Source organism: Tilletiaria anomala, assembly GCF_000711695.1.
Source record: "Tilletiaria anomala UBC 951 chromosome Unknown K437scaffold_4, whole genome shotgun sequence".
In the NCBI taxonomy this organism is placed as follows: Eukaryota; Fungi; Basidiomycota; class Exobasidiomycetes; order Georgefischeriales; family Tilletiariaceae; genus Tilletiaria; species Tilletiaria anomala.
This window is the reverse complement of record NW_013547018.1, coordinates 296,710-312,191: the sequence shown is the minus strand read 5'-3', so window position 1 is coordinate 312,191 and position 15,482 is coordinate 296,710. Positions and strand designations below refer to the sequence as shown.

At 53.7% G+C, this 15,482-nt stretch overlaps 8 protein-coding genes across 8 annotated transcripts; 4 read left to right on the top strand and 4 right to left on the bottom strand.

Moving 5' to 3' along the window:
* Positions 1 to 826: 826 nt before the first annotated feature.
* Positions 827 to 1,982, bottom strand: K437DRAFT_253484 (putative TIF6-translation initiation factor 6). Its single transcript, XM_013390544.1, has 4 exons — positions 1,519 to 1,982; positions 1,342 to 1,435; positions 1,070 to 1,269; positions 827 to 975 (listed from the first exon to the last, which is right to left on the bottom strand). The coding sequence occupies exons 1-4, from the start codon at positions 1,850 to 1,852 to the stop codon at positions 866 to 868; spliced, it is 738 nt and encodes a 245-aa protein (XP_013245998.1). The 5' UTR covers positions 1,853 to 1,982; the 3' UTR covers positions 827 to 865.
* Positions 1,983 to 2,209: 227 nt separating this feature from the next.
* K437DRAFT_253481 (putative TIM9-translocase of the mitochondrial inner membrane) lies at positions 2,210 to 2,916 on the top strand. Its single transcript, XM_013390543.1, has 3 exons — positions 2,210 to 2,339; positions 2,473 to 2,706; positions 2,785 to 2,916. The coding sequence occupies exons 1-3, from the start codon at positions 2,333 to 2,335 to the stop codon at positions 2,817 to 2,819; spliced, it is 276 nt and encodes a 91-aa protein (XP_013245997.1). The 5' UTR covers positions 2,210 to 2,332; the 3' UTR covers positions 2,820 to 2,916.
* Positions 2,917 to 3,102: 186 nt separating this feature from the next.
* Positions 3,103 to 5,255, bottom strand: K437DRAFT_231238 (putative THR4-threonine synthase). The gene is made up of 3 exons (XM_013390542.1): positions 4,957 to 5,255; positions 3,631 to 4,866; positions 3,103 to 3,558 (listed from the first exon to the last, which is right to left on the bottom strand). The coding sequence occupies exons 1-3, from the start codon at positions 5,005 to 5,007 to the stop codon at positions 3,145 to 3,147; spliced, it is 1,701 nt and encodes a 566-aa protein (XP_013245996.1). The 5' UTR covers positions 5,008 to 5,255; the 3' UTR covers positions 3,103 to 3,144.
* Positions 5,256 to 6,163: 908 nt separating this feature from the next.
* K437DRAFT_117697 (uncharacterized protein) lies at positions 6,164 to 7,946 on the top strand. Its single transcript, XM_013390541.1, has 3 exons — positions 6,164 to 7,509; positions 7,601 to 7,703; positions 7,774 to 7,946. The coding sequence occupies exons 1-3, from the start codon at positions 6,295 to 6,297 to the stop codon at positions 7,890 to 7,892; spliced, it is 1,437 nt and encodes a 478-aa protein (XP_013245995.1). The 5' UTR covers positions 6,164 to 6,294; the 3' UTR covers positions 7,893 to 7,946.
* A 655-nt stretch (positions 7,947 to 8,601) lies between these two features.
* On the top strand, positions 8,602 to 9,819 carry K437DRAFT_253478 (putative RET3-coatomer complex zeta chain). The gene is made up of 6 exons (XM_013390540.1): positions 8,602 to 8,754; positions 8,849 to 9,043; positions 9,120 to 9,345; positions 9,420 to 9,508; positions 9,576 to 9,609; positions 9,677 to 9,819. The coding sequence occupies exons 1-6, from the start codon at positions 8,721 to 8,723 to the stop codon at positions 9,702 to 9,704; spliced, it is 606 nt and encodes a 201-aa protein (XP_013245994.1). The 5' UTR covers positions 8,602 to 8,720; the 3' UTR covers positions 9,705 to 9,819.
* K437DRAFT_253477 (TspO/MBR-related protein) lies at positions 9,565 to 11,027 on the bottom strand. Its single transcript, XM_013390539.1, has 6 exons — positions 10,852 to 11,027; positions 10,569 to 10,718; positions 10,382 to 10,460; positions 10,250 to 10,313; positions 10,148 to 10,176; positions 9,565 to 10,063 (listed from the first exon to the last, which is right to left on the bottom strand). The coding sequence occupies exons 1-6, from the start codon at positions 10,882 to 10,884 to the stop codon at positions 9,852 to 9,854; spliced, it is 567 nt and encodes a 188-aa protein (XP_013245993.1). The 5' UTR covers positions 10,885 to 11,027; the 3' UTR covers positions 9,565 to 9,851.
* Positions 11,028 to 11,953: 926 nt separating this feature from the next.
* K437DRAFT_277306 (putative thioredoxin peroxidase) lies at positions 11,954 to 12,616 on the bottom strand (the record flags this gene model as incomplete). Its single annotated transcript, XM_013390538.1, has 1 exon — positions 11,954 to 12,616. One exon carries the CDS (start codon positions 12,614 to 12,616, stop codon positions 11,954 to 11,956), a length of 663 nt encoding a protein of 220 aa, XP_013245992.1.
* Positions 12,617 to 14,062: 1,446 nt separating this feature from the next.
* Positions 14,063 to 15,127, top strand: K437DRAFT_219571 (WLM-domain-containing protein; the record flags this gene model as incomplete). The annotated part of the gene is made up of 2 exons (XM_013390537.1): positions 14,063 to 14,416; positions 14,489 to 15,127. Coding segments are annotated over 2 exons (993 nt in total), but the record flags the coding sequence as incomplete, so codon positions are not given.
* Positions 15,128 to 15,482: the final 355 nt, after the last annotated feature.

Below are 15,482 nucleotides of genomic sequence, written 5' to 3'. Positions count from 1 at the left end.
CGTTTCACGGTCTATCTGATCCAGGCACGCAAGCTTTTGTTCGTGGTGCGGCGCCGTTGAGTTGGAACATACCCTGGCGCAGCTCACAAGCGTTGCGAGGATGAGAAGCCTTCGCCATTTCCAACGGTGATCCAGCACACTTCCTTCAGATGTTGCCGCGGCGACGGGCCCCAGTCGAAAGCAGTCTCCCGTGCTTTGTAACTAGCCCTTACACGCCATAACAACAGAGGATGGCCGCGCGGGTGTACGGTGGACTCCGACCCAGACATTCGGTGGTATCCTTGGCGGCATACTGGGACAGGTGGAGCAGATGGGATGCGGAGAAGAGTTCCACTTCCGGTGGCGTCGATGGGTTGAGCTTTTCGACTCGTTTGATCGAGCTATGCGCTCGTCTGCTCGGCCTTCTCGCTTTGAAGCTGGTTTGCGAGTATTCGATGTGCCTGCAGATTCGGCAGAAAGGCATCCCTTTGACAGCGCCCACATTTCGACCACCGGCCCTCGGTGCACAGCGAAGTGGCATCTATATTTATACTTTTTAACAGTGAAAGTGTAAAAGCACGACCAGAGCCAGTGGGCTCGAAAACATGCCAATGAAGATGCCCAAATGGGACTGGTGGGGATAGTCAAGGCGAGAGGCGGTAGCGAGCGCGCATGTGTAGTGCCAGGACTGGGTGCCACGAATGCAACATCATCGGGTGTCACTAGCACAGGCACCTTGTGGGCCGGGGTTTGACCAGCTGCACTTCAACCTGCGAATGCTTCGCACTTGAAACAGACCCATGGCCCAAGTTCTTTTATTCTTCACTTGGCAGGCATTGCAAGGAAATGAGATGCACTTGTGTAGTGTCAGTACAATAACAATTCTCTATGCATAGGTGTCGACCAGAGCATCGCGAAGCTCGTTGACGACGCGCCCGCTCTCTTGCCCTGAGAGCTTGAACGTCGCCTCAATCACTGAGATCTCAGTTGCAGTCGCTGATAGAGAAGGGGATCGCAAGGAGGGTTGTGTGAGCACCCTCAGACGACCTCTCTCCACTTGAAAACTCTCCGGATGTTGCATCAGACTCACTGTCAAACCCGCAGAACGCTGCCCAGTCATTCACGAGTAACCCTGCGCCGACAAGATCGCTACCGCGGTTCACTGTCCCTGCGACGAGCGGGACTTGCAATAATGAGGAGAGCTCATCTTGATCCTGAATCGAGGTTCGTGGGTGTACCAGCGCGCCTTGATTGGTGATGGCTGCGTACGACCCAACCAGCACGTTGTCGCTGAGAATACAGGCAGGTGAAGGGGCTGTCAGCGTGGGTCTTTCGATGATTTAGAAAGCAATGTGTGCTCACCCTACTGTTTGCCTGAATACTTCGACCTTCAGCACGTCTGCGATAATCTCTTCCGTTTCCCGATCAAGGTCTGGATGGACGACTGCAACGTAATCTGGGGATTGATACTTGCTAGAATTAGCCATAGCTTCTGACCACAGAGGAGATAAGTCCAGCAGGTGGACTTTGCACACCCACCATTGCAAGCAATTACATTTCCGAGCGCACTCAGTCGCTCCTCCACTCTCTGTATCGCAATGCTGTCCGGCAGACTATTTCGCAAATGTTGCAGCTCTTGATCAGTCGTCGTGCTGGGTACGAGCAGCCCATGCCGGTTGCCAACTGTGAGCCTTCCGACTAATCGCGTTCCAGCGATCGAGCAATGTACTACCGGAATGAGGTCTCCAAGCTCTGCGTCGAATGTGCCGTAAAAGTTGGCAGAGCCTCCGATGGCGACGAGGCAATAAGAATTGGTGAGGCGTGCAAACACGCCGATCTCGGATGAGTTTTCGAATTGGCAACGGACCGCCATGGTGCATATATGCGTTCAGGTGACGGTAAAATGGGTGTCTCTTTTGGATGTGCGGTGTCGTTTGCTGCTGAAATGTCAACCCGTCTGCCCTGTGAAAGAGGAAGAGACAGATGCGTGGAGGCGATGGAACAGGAAGGACGCACGGATGGTCGTAATATAAACTTCGCACCTAATCTTGAAAGACGTATGTGTGACCATCTCCCTCTTCTCACAAAAAAAGTGTGACGGCCAGCGGAGCGGAAAGAACTTTTTCCACTTCGCTTGCTCCAGGCTTGCGCCCTGCTGCTGATCGTCTCTCCAGCCAAAATAGTCTTGCTCTACATATCTTCTGTGCAGTGGGGTGGGCCTTGGCTGTGACTCGACCGTTCACATTCGTCATCCATGCCATGCATCATTGCCGTAGGGAAGTTCGACAGGCTCCAGAGTAGAAGTGAGCCAGCTCGGTGTGTATCACCCGGCCCGTAAGCAAGGACCGGAAACATGGACTGTGAGTCTTCTTGCTTGCCAAGGCATGACTCGCTTCCTCCTCGGCCCTGCGTCTGACCAATGTTGACCCTGCTCAATGATTTATTCACATGTCCACCACGCAACCCGTCTGACTTGTCATGATCGGGCACCAGTCTCGCACATGTCTTCCGCCGAACAGGCGGGCATGGCGCGAATCATCGAGCAGAAGCAGATGAAAGACTTTATGCAGCTGTACACGAACCTTGTCGAGAGATGCTTCAACAACTGCTGCAACGATTTTACCAGCAGAGCATTAACAACAAAGGAGGATAAATGCATCGAGCACTGTACGCTGAAGTTCCTGAAGCATGCCGAGCGGGTAGGGGCAAGATTTGCAGAGGAGAATGGTGAGGATTCAGGCGGCTTCATCTACAGGATTCTCTCTCTGTTGTGCTAACGCTTCCGAACATGCTTTTCCGTGATAGCAAAATTGATGTCGTCCCAACAACCACCGCAATGATCGCCAAGATAAGAGCTAGACAGCCCAGCATGTAGCTCTGCCTTCCTTTTCACTGTGTAGCATAGGAAAGAACCCCATTCGCAACATTCTGATCTTGCTGGTGATGCGTTAGAGAAGGGACAAGACTTGCTTCTGCCGGCTCTGCAGTCTTTTCACGGATATCGAGACTGTTGATAGAGTCTTTAAGCCGCCCATCTAGCGCACCACCACCGCGCCAATGAAGGATAAGGGTTCAAAAGAAATCGACAGCCTGGACTACTGTGCAGACGCTGGTAGATCCTGTGGCGATTATTTATTCGGGAAGAGGGAGAAGCGACATTTTGGACTATGAACTTGCAGTCACTGCACCGTTCGCTTGCGACTGTGCCTGGGAAGCCCCGACCGTCTTCTCAATTACCGCTTTCGTGTTCTCCACTAAGCTCTCAAATCCACCCTGCTGCCCGAGCTTGACATCAATGACTCTTCTTTCCTTTTCGAGCAGGCCATGCATCTCCGGCGGCAGCACGTCTCTGTCAAAGTCGAACTGTGCGCCAGCAGATTCCAGCGAGGAGACGACCGCCTCGGAAAACTTGGCGGGATGTGCAGTGGAAAGGATGATCTGGTGCGTGGCCGAGCGGTTCGAGCTCACGAGTCGGTTCGCTGCGCACATGCCGACGGCGGTATGCGGATCAACAAGATACGACTTCCGGTGCATTGCAGACGGCGGGGAGGAAAAGTACTTGAGGATGGTCTTCTTGGTCTGTAAAAGATTCAGTCATTTGTCAGCGAACAGCGACATGGTATGGTGCAAAAGAGGAAAGAGTCGACCCACCTCAGAGTCAGAGACCCTCTCCGCAGAAAAGTCTCGCCGCGCAAGCTTGTGCTGTTCCTCTGACACTGCGAATCTTCCTTTTTCCTTCAAGTCCTTCATCCAGTTCCCGATCTGCTCGCCCGCTCTTGATGCCCGCTCCTCATCTGATCCAGAGGTATCCGTCTCAAAGACCAGGTACCACAGCAATCGCTCGAAATTGGAAGAGACCAGAATGTCCATCGCTGGGCTCAGCGTAGCCTTGACGCCTCCTGCAGCACTGTCAAGCGAGCTTTGTGCAAGTTCCACCTGCGACATTGAAGTATGCCCACTCTGTGAAGATGCGCTATTCTTTTCATAGGCACCGCTCTTCCAGAAGCGTTGTAGAATGTCGTTCTCGTTCGTTGCGACCGCGAGGTTCTGAACCGGCATGCCCATGCGCTTTGCATAGTAGCCAGCAAGGACGTCGCCGAAATTTCCAGTCGGCACAACGAACTGGATCTCTGGCGGGAAAGAAGAGGCAGTTGATAGTCCGAGCTGCTTCTGCAGTTGGAAGTAGGCGGAAAAGTAGTAGACAATCTGCGCGAGGATGCGAGCAAAGTTGATGGAGTTGACTGCACCCAAACGGTACTGATCGTTGAAAGCTTTGTCGGAGAAGAGAACCTTAACGATGTCCTGGCAGTCATCAAACGTGCCGTCTACCGCCAAATTGTGCACATTGGTATCGAGCACTGTCGTCATCTGGGCCTCTTGGATCGGACTGACCCTCCCCTTGGGATGAAGGATGAAGATGTCGATGTTCGCTTTGCTTCTGAGACCAGCGATAGCTGCGCTGCCAGTGTCCCCCGAAGTAGCACCAACGACGGTGATGCGGTCAGGGGTGGCGCCTTGCGACTTAGCGGCATTGCGGCGTTGCAAAAAGTATTCGAACAGGTTTCCGACTAGCTGCAGCGCCACGTCCTTGAAGGCAAACGTCGGACCATGCCAGAGTTCGAGGCACCACTCGTGGTCTGCAAGCTGTACGAGCGGGCTGACCTGCGGGTCGCGGAACGTCGAGTAGGAGCGCTCAATAAGTGATTTGAGGTCTGCATCAGGAATACCGCCTTCAGAGGCCGACACTGGGATGAATCTTCGGAGAATCTGAAAGGAGAGCTGGGGGAAAGTGAACGATGACCACTCGGTGGCCCAGTTTGGCGGCAGCTGTGGTATCGCAGCGGGAATGTAGAGGCCACCATTTGGCGCAAGGCCTTGGATCACTGCCTACCAACGCCAGGGGTATAATGCGACCGGGAGCACTGTGAATGAGTTGGTGCCAACGAGTAACGCGGTTCTGGTTCAAGGTCGACTCACCTCCTCAAAGGACAGCCGCTCGGGGCCGCCGCGAGTGCTCAGATACTTCATGCTGCCTTTGGGCAGTTGGTATTCGGACTGCTGTGTGATAACGTGAGAGCCTTGTCCCACAAGTGACGTGAGCTGAAAACTTGCCCAGGTTGAACTCGAGTGCTTTCACTTGTTCCATCATGCTGTAAAAGGGTTAGAATTCAGAAGGCCGTTTGATCGAGACAAGTCCGCGGTGCGCTGTGTTCGGGGTAAATGGCACTTGCAGTTCAGCCAGCCTGCACATTTTCTTGCCTGGTGGCACTGAGAAGGTCAACCCTGTATAGTCTGGCGACTCGCAGACCAAAAAAGGGCGAGTCATACTTCCGCGTCTTCACAGATTCGGTGCAACACCCGTCACTTCACCCCGTGCGCGCGGGTTGCGGAACCGTGGCGCGCTAAGCTCTCGTGGAGGCACACACACTTGGCGCCTCTCCGCGATGCTGCCCTGCTGCAGACAGAGTGCAGCAGTGTCGGGCTCTATTCTCAATCTTGTTCTTGCGCGGAAGCACTACGTACGCGGGCATGGCGGCAGTCAGAGAGGTGCTATTTGTTGACTCGATTTACTGGCGCCTGATGTCGATTCAAGGAGAAACCATCGCACTTCCATGGTCCATCAGCAAAGGATATCTTGCTGCGCATCACGGTGGGAGAACACGAAGGAGAGAAGCGCAAAGGAGCCAGCTGGCTGCATTCTTGCTGGCGTGAAGCTTGGAAGGCTTGCTTGCGCCAGTCAGGAAGTGTTCGCCTGCTCGCAATCCTGATTCGACACCACTTCAAGCCACCCGTTCATTATCCATTTCGGGAGACACGCGAGCAACGCAAACAAGATTGTGCTGTTGAAAGGTGAGTTGGCCCGGATGGATAGCGAACCTTGGAAGCTTGGTCTGTTTGCTTCTGTAGTCCCGCTGCCCTCAAAATGTTGTGCGGAAAGGCCAGAGGCTCGTTCGACATTAGTTCGGAAAAAGAGGTGCCTTCGTCGCATCTGCTTCTACGTGTAACAAGCAGATGCACCGCTTGCCGTGTTGCAAATTGGAGCATCTCGCGTGTCTCCGAACAGCAACCTTAGCATGCCTGTCGCATCCGTGCCCTTCTTTTGGGATCAATGGCTGACTCTGCCTGTTTCTTCCAGACCTCACCGCTTGCACAGGGTATCAGCACCAATAATTTGGGTCTCAGTTGTTGATATCAGGGAAGAAACGCGAGCAGAGAATTGGCATTTATTCTGCTCGAATCAAGGCGCAGGTTCGCCTCAGGTTCTTGGGAAGCCTCAACAGTCCATCACCAGCTCTGCTTGGATGCGAAACAACAATGGCAACGTCTTCACCACCGACTTCTGGCAACGGCAGCGGCTCGTCATCTGCGCCATATCAACCAAGCTCCGCAGGACCTTCCCCTTCCAGACAAAATCGACCTAGTATCTGTGGCTCAGACGCACCAGAGCGCCCCTACCCAATCTATCTGCATGGCGACGTGGAGCGTGGATTTGGGCGCGGCGGCAAGGATCTCGGTTGCCCAACAGCCAATCTGCCTGCGAAGATATTGGGGAATGCAAGCTCAAGTCAAGGCCTAAGTCGGACAGGTATTTACTTTGGTTGGGCACGGGTGCTTCCGCAAGACCCGGAAGACCCGGAACTGAGCGAGGAGAGCGAACAGGAGACTGGTGCTGCACAAGAGGCAGGTGAGGTTGAGGAAGACGAAGATGACAATGAGGTGGTACTGGGTATCAGCCCCATCAACGAGGGTAGTCTGGATTCATTGGGCCAAGGCGGGCAGTCAACACACACCGGCAATTCCGGATCTCAGCTGTCTGCTTCGCTCTCACGAAGTTTAAAGCCTCGACAGGGCAGCAGAAGCTCAGTTCGCTCTGCACGATCAACATCAACTGTCGTGGATGTGCCCAACAATGCATCCTTGCTGAGCTCTTCCCAATGCAAATCGCCTTCGTCAATAGCAGTGGGGGCTTTCGCAGGCGGCGCAAACGTGAATAGATCGCGACCACAGCAAGACTCATCAATGCTCAGTCCGCTGCTCGGCAACGGCAGTGAGGGAGAGCTGATTGCTCGGCCAGCATCAGTGTTGAGCGACAAGGAAGCTCAAGTCGCGCGTGAAGAGAAGACCGCGGAGGCACAGAGTAGCGTGCTCAAGCCGAACGACCTTGGGAATGAATCCACGAAAGGAGCGACAACCTCGGTGCATGCTTCAGCACCAAGTTTACACTTGTCTTCGAGCGAAGCAGCAAGCACGAAGCCAGAGCTGTCCGTGACGACGGTGACGCCGGTACCTATCGCAAAGCTAGCCCAGGCTGGCGAAAAGCATCCGCGCGACTTGAGCGCGGCAAGCAGCACTGCATCCTTGCGATCAGGAAGTGATGATGCACAGGGCAGCGCCCTGAGCAACCGATCGAGCAGCAGCAGACGCAAGAAGAAGCTTCGGGTAAATCTTGCGGAGGAGGATTCCTTGGTGTTCCCGATGGTCATGAGCGTCGGATGGAACCCTTTTTACGGAAACACCACAAAGACAGCTGTGAGTGAGCGTATACATTAGCGCGTGATGTGCACCTCACGAGTTTTTACCCTAATATGATCGACTTGTGGCTTCGCTGCGGTTCCTACAGGAGGTTCACATCATGCACAAATTCCAGGCTGATTTTTATGGCCTCGAAATTCGCGTGGTCGTTTTGGGATACATTCGTCCGGAGTACAATTACATTAACAAAGGTGAGAATGTCTGCCCCTCCACTTCACTGTTGCGATGGCATCTGAGACCGCTTTCCTTTGACCAACGTAGAGGCCCTGATAGAAGACATTGAGATGGACAAGCGCGTCACCATCGCCTCCCTGGCACGGCCAATGTACCAAGACTACAGCCGGGATCCGTTCCTCTTGAGCAGCTTTAGCATCTCTTAGCAGCATCCCCAAATCATCGAAAACTCATTTCCAGCCACAGCGCCAACGTCAGGCTCTGCCTTTTCCTCCCTTCAGCAAATTTGAACCCGCTGCATTCGTTTCTATAGACTACCAATGGTCCTTTCCCAACTTCGTCGCATCTCGACCGGCGCCATCACCCCCATAACGCATCGCATTCAAAGTTGATGCTCTGGTCACATTTGCATTTGAATTTCTTACGTAGACATCCGCCTCATCCGCAACGCCCGGATGGCCATCATTGTTTTTGCTTGGCTTTTGTTCTTGGATGAATCTGACACACAAGAACCAGCCCGTACGAGCTGCTTGTTTCATTATTAGCATGTTGCACGGTTTGCAAATGATTGCAAGGCTCTGGTCCCCTCGACAGACCGGGTCGGCAAGCACAGGGAGCATGACGGGAGCCCTATTCGGCGAACCTGTCTTTCAGAACATGATGAAATGCAATGAGAAGCTCTGCATTGGTACTCCGTGCTCGTGTCATTTGACCGCTACATAAAACGGACGCGGTGATGGGTTTTTGAAAACCTCAACGGTGCGGGAGTTTCTTTCTGGAATCTGGTGTGTATTAGTGAGGGTGAGCGCCGCTCGGCCCTAGTGTCGCGAGCGCGCGCATGAGCCGCCGATGGCACTCATCGCGAAGCAACCTCTTGAAGGGCACCTTTGAGCTTACACCCACTATACTGCGTGTGTTTATCATCCCCGCGTTGCATCCATCCTTGTAAGACTATTCCTCCGTGCGAGCGATTGACGAGCCAGAATTGGATAGCTAGACGCCAAACGCACTGCCGCCGCATTCACGCTTCCGAAATGGCGAATCTCTCGCTGTACACAACGACAGCGTGTAAGTTCCTGGCCTTGCCCTCGGCCATTCTTGGTCTGCGTGCGCTGTCGAAATCGGTGATGTTGACTCACCTAACCTTTCAACCCGCCTCCAGTTCTACTGCTCGACTCGGATGGAGATCGAGTGATCTCAAAGTACTACCAGCCGCCACATGCCGCCAATGCGCCGACGGGTCAGCAGGCGGGGTTGCAAGGGCCACCACAGCTGAGCGCGAAGAATCCATTCCCTACTGTCAAAGAGCAAAAATCATTTGAGCGAGCTGTATGGGAGAAGACACGAAAGTCGACAGGTGAGGATTTCTCGCAGAAACTTCTTTGGTGTCACAAGCTAACCCTGACCCTCACCCCGCCGCTCGCGAAACCCAGGCGACATTCTTCTCTACGACTCACATCTGGTCCTGTTCCGGCCCTCGCTGGATGTCACACTCTACGTTATCGGCCCTGGGGATGAGAACCCTCTGATGCTTTCAGGGCTCATGTCGGCCATCTACGACTCGATCAGTTTGCTGCTCCGAGGGCAAGTGGAGAAGCGCGCTATTCTTGAGAACCTAGACCTTGTCACACTAGCGATTGACGAATGTGTTGACGACGGGTGTGTATCGCTACATGGCGTTCATTTCTTCTCGGCGGTCATGTTCTGACAGAAGTTGGGTTTATTCTTCTCAGCATCATCCTAGAGACCGACTCCACAGCCATCGCATCACGAGTGTCGCGGCCAAGACCGGACGTGACCGAGCTGCAGATTAACGAGCAGAGTAAGCCCGACATCAATCGACTTCATCCAGAATGCATCACTGACACTGCTCGACCTTTCTATTCCAGCCATCATGAATGCCTACTCGACTCTGCGGGACAAGTGTGTTATCCTATGACTGCCTCTTCGTGCTCATAAGCTGATCATCGCATTTCCTGATAACCCACAGAGTCGCGCAGCGGATCCTACAAAGTTGAAACTCGATGCTTGCAGCAACCGCTACATGAGCATCTCACCCCATTGTACCATAGCAAGCCTCTGTCATTGCCAAACATCAATTTTGTGGCTTCCAGCCCAGCTTCACAGGCTCATTAAGGATACATTCGCGATGGTTTGCTGTCAGCTTAGTCGGCCTTCTTCCTCAGATTTGCAAACTGGTGCTTGCCGAAGTTGTTCCACCAGAGCGAGCCATTGAGGTACGTCGCGTAGGACAGCCAAGCAATGTACGGGGCAAGGAAATAGGAAGCTGTCGGCTCGACGTCCTGCAGGACGTGGATCAAGTAGCCGACTGCCCCCGTCAAAGAGACGATGTCAATCAGCGCCAGACCGAGGTTGCCTGGAAGTGCATCGGGAGGGTGACAAGGGGAGGGCACGATGAGCTCGGACGCTGTTCAAGGTTACTTGCAGCAACAGTGCTCACCGGTTCCGAAAGAAATGGCGGACCAGGCCCTAAAGAGCAGAAAAGGTGTTCATGGGTTATGATCTGCATGTATCGACTTTCCAAATCATCTTCCCAGCTTACTTGTTAAGGGCCAACTGGCCCCAGTAGAGGCCGAGGGCAAGGTGCGCCCTGTCACGTCCGAAGCCTGGCAACTAGTGGAATAAGATGCCTGTACGAGGTAGGCAAGCCAACCACCACATGTCCTTCACTCACCCGGAGGAGTCCTTTCTAGTGCCTTAACCATCAGATGAGAGCTCCATCCCATGCAGACGTATAGTGTGGGCCAAACGACCTGCAAATGTGCAAGGACGGTGCAATAGTGTCAATAGCCCTCCTCCTCCCTTTTGATGCATTCGAAAGGGCCCAAATGCCCAAACTAGAAGACGAATCGCCAACTCACTCCGAAAGACCAGTTTGGCGGGTTGCCGCTCGGTTTTTGCAGCGACTTATACCATATGCTTTGTGGACCATACTTGCTGTTACGCGTGAGAAAGCCGGTCGCGAAGCCAAGGCCGACAGGCACGCCAATTGCAATGGCCGGGTTCCGGGGCTGGACATCACGCCAAGTTCACATCGCATGGGTCGTTCGTTAGTACCACCAGAGAGCAGGCATCGTCGTGCAATATGATCAAAGAGGGAGTCAGCATCGGTCCAACTGGTTGGTGCATGGTAGCGTAGCTCACGATATGGATCAGGATTTCTGGCAGGGCTGGCATTTTGAGCACGTCTGCTTCTCGGATGCGAGCAAGGACAAGGTTATGTGATCTCTGTTCCACCTTCGATAAAATGTCGTTAGACAAGTCTTTGAGCTATTCAGGAGGTACATGAACGCATTGGCATTCGGCAAGGACGAGCAAGCCGCTTTGGGGGCTCCACGTTCTAAGCGACATCTATGACGTGGGCATCATTGGATTGCGTAATGAAAGTCAATGCCGCGGTCGTGTTCCTTCCAGTGCAGCACATGTGGCTGCGGCGCTGTGGCTGTGACGAGGCGAGACGCGACGCGATTGTTCCGGCGCGCAACCAACAACGACATCATTGTATAGTCCAGTCAAGTCTTTCACACACTCCTGCAGTCGGCATGCAATCCGAGGCGCTTCAGCTTCATAAGTTACCCGGACGGCAGCCAGCCGGCATTAAGCTCGGCTTCCCACAATTAAGCTATGCCACTTCTATAGGCTTTGCTAACCGCTCGCAGGGAGAGTCGGTAGGAGCGCTTTCTTACTTCCGAGCCTCTGTGCGTGTCGGCTTACCGCCCATTTCATTTCTCGATGGCAATCGCATAAGGCAATACGCTCATCGCGGCAACCCCAGTCCTTTCGGGGGCCACTTGTTCCAGTATTGAATGCGCCAGAACGAAAGCCACGCTTGCCACACAACTCCTCGTTGCTCAAGCTGAAGCAAGGCACATTAGTTGGTTCAAGGTGAGCACACTGTTACCTGTTCACGAGTGTAGACTGATCAGCTAATGCTGTGTGGTCTTGTCACAGCCAGGTGCGGCGCTACGACAGTTCAGGACACTGACTCTCAGCGCGACGTAGCCCAGGATTGGTTTCGCCATTGACTTACCTGGCGAAGCGAGGAAAGCAATCGAGTGCACCCGATGAGAAATGCGAGGGATTGAATTGTTCACCAGGGCAGGCAAGTCTTCGCGCCTTCGTGATCCTTCTTTAGCATAGTCATTTTGCAATAAAGGATGCTCGCGAATTATACTATTTGCTGCGAACATCTTCCCAGCTGTAATACACACCATGCCCACGCACCGCCGCACTTGTACAAGTATGCTCAGGCCTGAGCAGATGGGTCCTTGGTGAATCTGAGGTACGGTTTGACAGTCTCGTAACCAGGGAAGAGCTTCTCCGCCTCGGCGCCCTGCACTGATGGGTGTACGATGACCTTGTCGCCCTTTTGCCAGTTGACCGGGGTGGTGACGCGGTACTTGTCGCCGGTCTGCAGCGAGTCAACCACACGCAGGATCTCGTCAAAGTGACGACCAGTTGAGGCAGGGTAGGAAATCTTGAGTCGGATCACTTTTTTCGGGTCAATGACAAAAACGTCGCGCACAGTCATCGGCATGCCCTTTGCGTCGACGTTGGTCGGGTCAAGCGCGTCGAGCATGTCGTATTCGGTTGCAATCTTGCGGTCCTTGTCGCCAATGATCGGGAACTCGACTTTGGTCTTACCAACCTCATTGATGTCCGCGATCCACTTGTCGTGCGAGGCAACGTCGTTCGCAGAGAGCCCGATAACCTTAACACCGCGCTTTTTGAACTCTTCGCTCTTGCGCGCAACCTCGCCAAGCTCAGTCGTGCAGACCGGGGTGAAGTCGTCCGGGTGCGAGAAGAGAATCGCCCAAGAGTCACCTAGCCATTGGTGGAATTGGATCGTCCCTTGAGTGGTCTCGGCGGTAAAGTCCGGAGCAACAGATCCAAGGCGAAGGTTCGGCATTGTGATATGGTATTGATTATCTGAAGAGCAAAAAAGATGGTCAGCACGAATGTGACGAACACAGGGGTGTCTTTGGGTGGATAAATCTGGTCCAATCCCCCATCGAAAGATCGCCCTCCAGATACTACTCTAGCAGTGATCTACACGTTCAGCTTTGCCAGCTTTCGCCAGCTATGGACGCCAGCCACGTTGCCGCAACAGATAATTTCGCGAAGTTCCTCAACTGCTCGAAAACTGACAAAGGCCGAGCCGCAAAACTTGCCATCATGGAAGAGATGCACCCATCGCGAGATCTTGACGAGATATCACGGAACCTTTGCTGGTTTTCACGCTGCAATCCTTGCAAGCGCTCTTCGACTCGAAGCGCAGCACACCGTGTAGCGTTCCACGGCGTGTTAATCGAGTCTTTCTGCTTGCACGCAACCTGGTAACATTGCCTCTCCCTATCCATTCCTCCAAGTGAAGAACTGGAGATTGCCTGACAGCGTCCCGTATGCCATGGGCCGTGTCGCCATCCTGTTGGATTGCTACAGGTGAAAAGGCAAGCGCATGCGAAGAACCAATGCTTACCTGTTGGAATTTGCTTGCGAAGTGGACGTGCATAAAACGTGATGTGGGAAGGGAGTGGATAAGGAGTAGAAGCAGGGGTGCAACAGGCTGCAACTATTTATGACATGGGGAAGTTCCTCCAAAAAGGCGGCTTGCCTGCAGTGGTGTGGCTCGTGCACTGCTTCACATATTCTACAAATCACATTAAAGAGATGAGCAAGCTACTTCTGTGGCGCCACCACACGCACCTGGCAGTCCCGGGTCTCCATCTGACATGTCCGAAGTCCCGACGATGGTTTCCAGTCAATCGTTGCTGTTGTGCGAGTGTCGATCAAACGGTACACCGCAACGGCCGCAAAGCAGCATGGCCAAATACATGCAAAAGTGGCGATGGCGTGCTTTGAGAGCTGCTTATGTAACAGTTCCCCAAGGAGGGTCGCAAGGAGACTGCGATCAGCTTCGCAGTGAATGGTGCAAACTAAAAGCCATGCCTCCTACCACAATGTCCGAGTGATAATCTGGCAGTTAGCACAATCTCCGAGGGTATTACATAAGTAATCTGCTTTTGGTCGACTTCGACGCCCATGATGATCTTCAAGGACACGCGACGCGCAAGCCTGTACCAAAACGTCAACTATGCCAATATTTTGAGGTAGTCGGTTGCCCTATCTGTCCGTGTGGTCATTGTTTCATAGAGGAGTGCGCTCCCAAATACGATTTGATTGGTTTCTGCACCCAGTTGTTGACATCCTTCTCCTGGAAGGTGCGGTGCGGCCATCCGGGATCGAAACGGGCGTTCAGTGAGAAAGCGAGCGCTCCCCACTCCTGATCGTCTCCTGCTACGTCAAGCCGCCTTACTCTTTATCGCAGAGTGGCTCTAGCTGCTCTCGTACTTGTGCAACTATGAAACTCAAGGTTTCCCATCGTGGGAAGCACCACGAGATATCGTTCGAAGAAAACAGCAGCCCAATCCTTTCAGATCTGCAAAGAGAAATCGAGAAAGCAACGTCCATTCCGCCACACCTCCAAAAGCTACTTCCGAGCAAGGTCGCAGGCTCTCCCAGCCAGCCGAAGTTGAATGGACAACGACCAGAAGCTACACTGGAAGAACTAGGCATCCGAGACGGGATGCGCATCATGCTGCTCGGCGTCACTGGCGACGAGCTCAAAAGCGTCACTAGACAAGAGCTTGCGGCTGCCACTCGACAATCGCCAAGGAAGCTCCACGAGTCGCTGCTGAGAGGTGCACGAGTAAGTTGCTCTCTTTATTTGCGTGCCTATCCGTTTATTGACCCACAAAACCGGCATACGCTTCTCCCGCAGCCGCGGAACACGACCATGGCAGCCATTTCGCCATTCGGCAATATCTACGCGCATCCCAACTTTCCTGCGTACACACCCGAGGCGAATGAGCGTGCCGCATCCTACCTGCGCAGGCTCGCCAACGACCAGGGGGTGTTGCATGTCATGGCACTGCACAGCTACCATGTCGGTGTATTGACGGAGCTGCTCCCGCACGAGCATCCGAACCTGCTCGGCCTGAATGAGAATATGGGGCAGCGGATCAGTTTGCGCATACGGACGGATCGCTACGATGGCTTTCGGGACTATGCCACAAGTCGGCGCGTGCTGATGCACGAGCTAGCGCACATCGAGGTGCACGACCACCCGCCAGAGTTCAAAGAGCTCAACTCGTTGCTCAACGCGCAACTGGCCGCTTTCGAGCGCGCACAACGCGACGGGTCGCATCTTCTCAGCGTCGATGAGGTGTACGAGCCTGAAAGTGGAGGGAGAAGTTCGGGGAGACAGGTTGGCATGTTTGGGCAAACTAGGGAAGAGGAGGAACGCGAGGAGCGAAGGCTGCGCATCCTCAGGGCGACGGAGGAGCGGCTCAGCCAAATGGAGCACGACATCGAGCTTGGATGTGGTTCGACTAGGAAGGGTGGTCAACAGCGGGATTGAAGGAATGCAGAATCGACGCCTGTATTTTAGTTGTTGCATCATTCTCTTGTGAGAAACAGGTCGATGCCAACACGTGAGCAGCGATCGACACTTTGGCATCATATACCTGCATCATCGCCAACCCTATGGTCTGGTCAGAATAGTTCACTTTGTTCTAAGCGTGGGGTCAAGCACCTGAAGCTGCACCTCTGTTATAGCAGCTTTATTCCCTGCTGTCGTCCGCTCTGAAATGACCTCATCGCAGGATTTCGCTCTTCTCTTTGGTGGCTTGCTCCTGGCTCTTGAGCACCTGCGATAGACACGAGCGTATTTGAAGTGCTCGCGAGCGATGTCTTCGGGTAGGTGAAGTGGGGGG

What these genes read in the sequence shown, in the direction of transcription:
- K437DRAFT_253477 (XM_013390539.1), bottom strand. Translation starts at nt 10,884, where the DNA reads ATGCCAGCCCTGCCAGAAATCCTGATCCATATC. An exon ending in ACTAGAAAGGACTCCTCCGG is followed by an intron (nt 10,314 to 10,381) that starts GTGAGTGAAGGA and finishes ACTAGTTGCCAG; the next exon opens with GCTTCGGACGTGACAGGGCG. An exon ending in GGCCAGTTGGCCCTTAACAA is followed by an intron (nt 10,177 to 10,249) that starts GTAAGCTGGGAA and finishes TCTGCTCTTTAG; the next exon opens with GGCCTGGTCCGCCATTTCTT.
- K437DRAFT_253484 (XM_013390544.1), bottom strand. Translation starts at nt 1,852, where the DNA reads ATGGCGGTCCGTTGCCAATTCGAAAACTCATCCGAGATCGGCGTGTTT. An exon ending in AAATGTAATTGCTTGCAATG is followed by an intron (nt 1,436 to 1,518) that starts GTGGGTGTGCAA and finishes ATCAATCCCCAG; the next exon opens with ATTACGTTGCAGTCGTCCAT. An exon ending in GTATTCAGGCAAACAGTAGG is followed by an intron (nt 1,270 to 1,341) that starts GTGAGCACACAT and finishes CTGTATTCTCAG; the next exon opens with CGACAACGTGCTGGTTGGGT.
- K437DRAFT_253478 (XM_013390540.1), top strand. Translation starts at nt 8,721, where the DNA reads ATGGCGAATCTCTCGCTGTACACAACGACAGCGT. An exon ending in GACGAATGTGTTGACGACGG is followed by an intron (nt 9,346 to 9,419) that starts GTGTGTATCGCT and finishes TATTCTTCTCAG; the next exon opens with CATCATCCTAGAGACCGACT. An exon ending in TACTCGACTCTGCGGGACAA is followed by an intron (nt 9,610 to 9,676) that starts GTGTGTTATCCT and finishes GATAACCCACAG; the next exon opens with AGTCGCGCAGCGGATCCTAC.
- K437DRAFT_253481 (XM_013390543.1), top strand. An exon ending in AAGATTTGCAGAGGAGAATG is followed by an intron (nt 2,707 to 2,784) that starts GTGAGGATTCAG and finishes TTTCCGTGATAG; the next exon opens with CAAAATTGATGTCGTCCCAA.
- K437DRAFT_231238 (XM_013390542.1), bottom strand. Translation starts at nt 5,007, where the DNA reads ATGAAGTATCTGAGCACTCGCGGCGGCCCCGAGCGGCTGTCCTTTGAG. An exon ending in AGCGGCTGTCCTTTGAGGAG is followed by an intron (nt 4,867 to 4,956) that starts GTGAGTCGACCT and finishes TGGCGTTGGTAG; the next exon opens with GCAGTGATCCAAGGCCTTGC. An exon ending in AGAGGGTCTCTGACTCTGAG is followed by an intron (nt 3,559 to 3,630) that starts GTGGGTCGACTC and finishes AATCTTTTACAG; the next exon opens with ACCAAGAAGACCATCCTCAA.
- K437DRAFT_117697 (XM_013390541.1), top strand. Translation starts at nt 6,295, where the DNA reads ATGGCAACGTCTTCACCACCGACTTCTGGCAACGGCAGCGGCTCGTCA. An exon ending in GAAACACCACAAAGACAGCT is followed by an intron (nt 7,510 to 7,600) that starts GTGAGTGAGCGT and finishes CGGTTCCTACAG; the next exon opens with GAGGTTCACATCATGCACAA. An exon ending in GTACAATTACATTAACAAAG is followed by an intron (nt 7,704 to 7,773) that starts GTGAGAATGTCT and finishes TGACCAACGTAG; the next exon opens with AGGCCCTGATAGAAGACATT.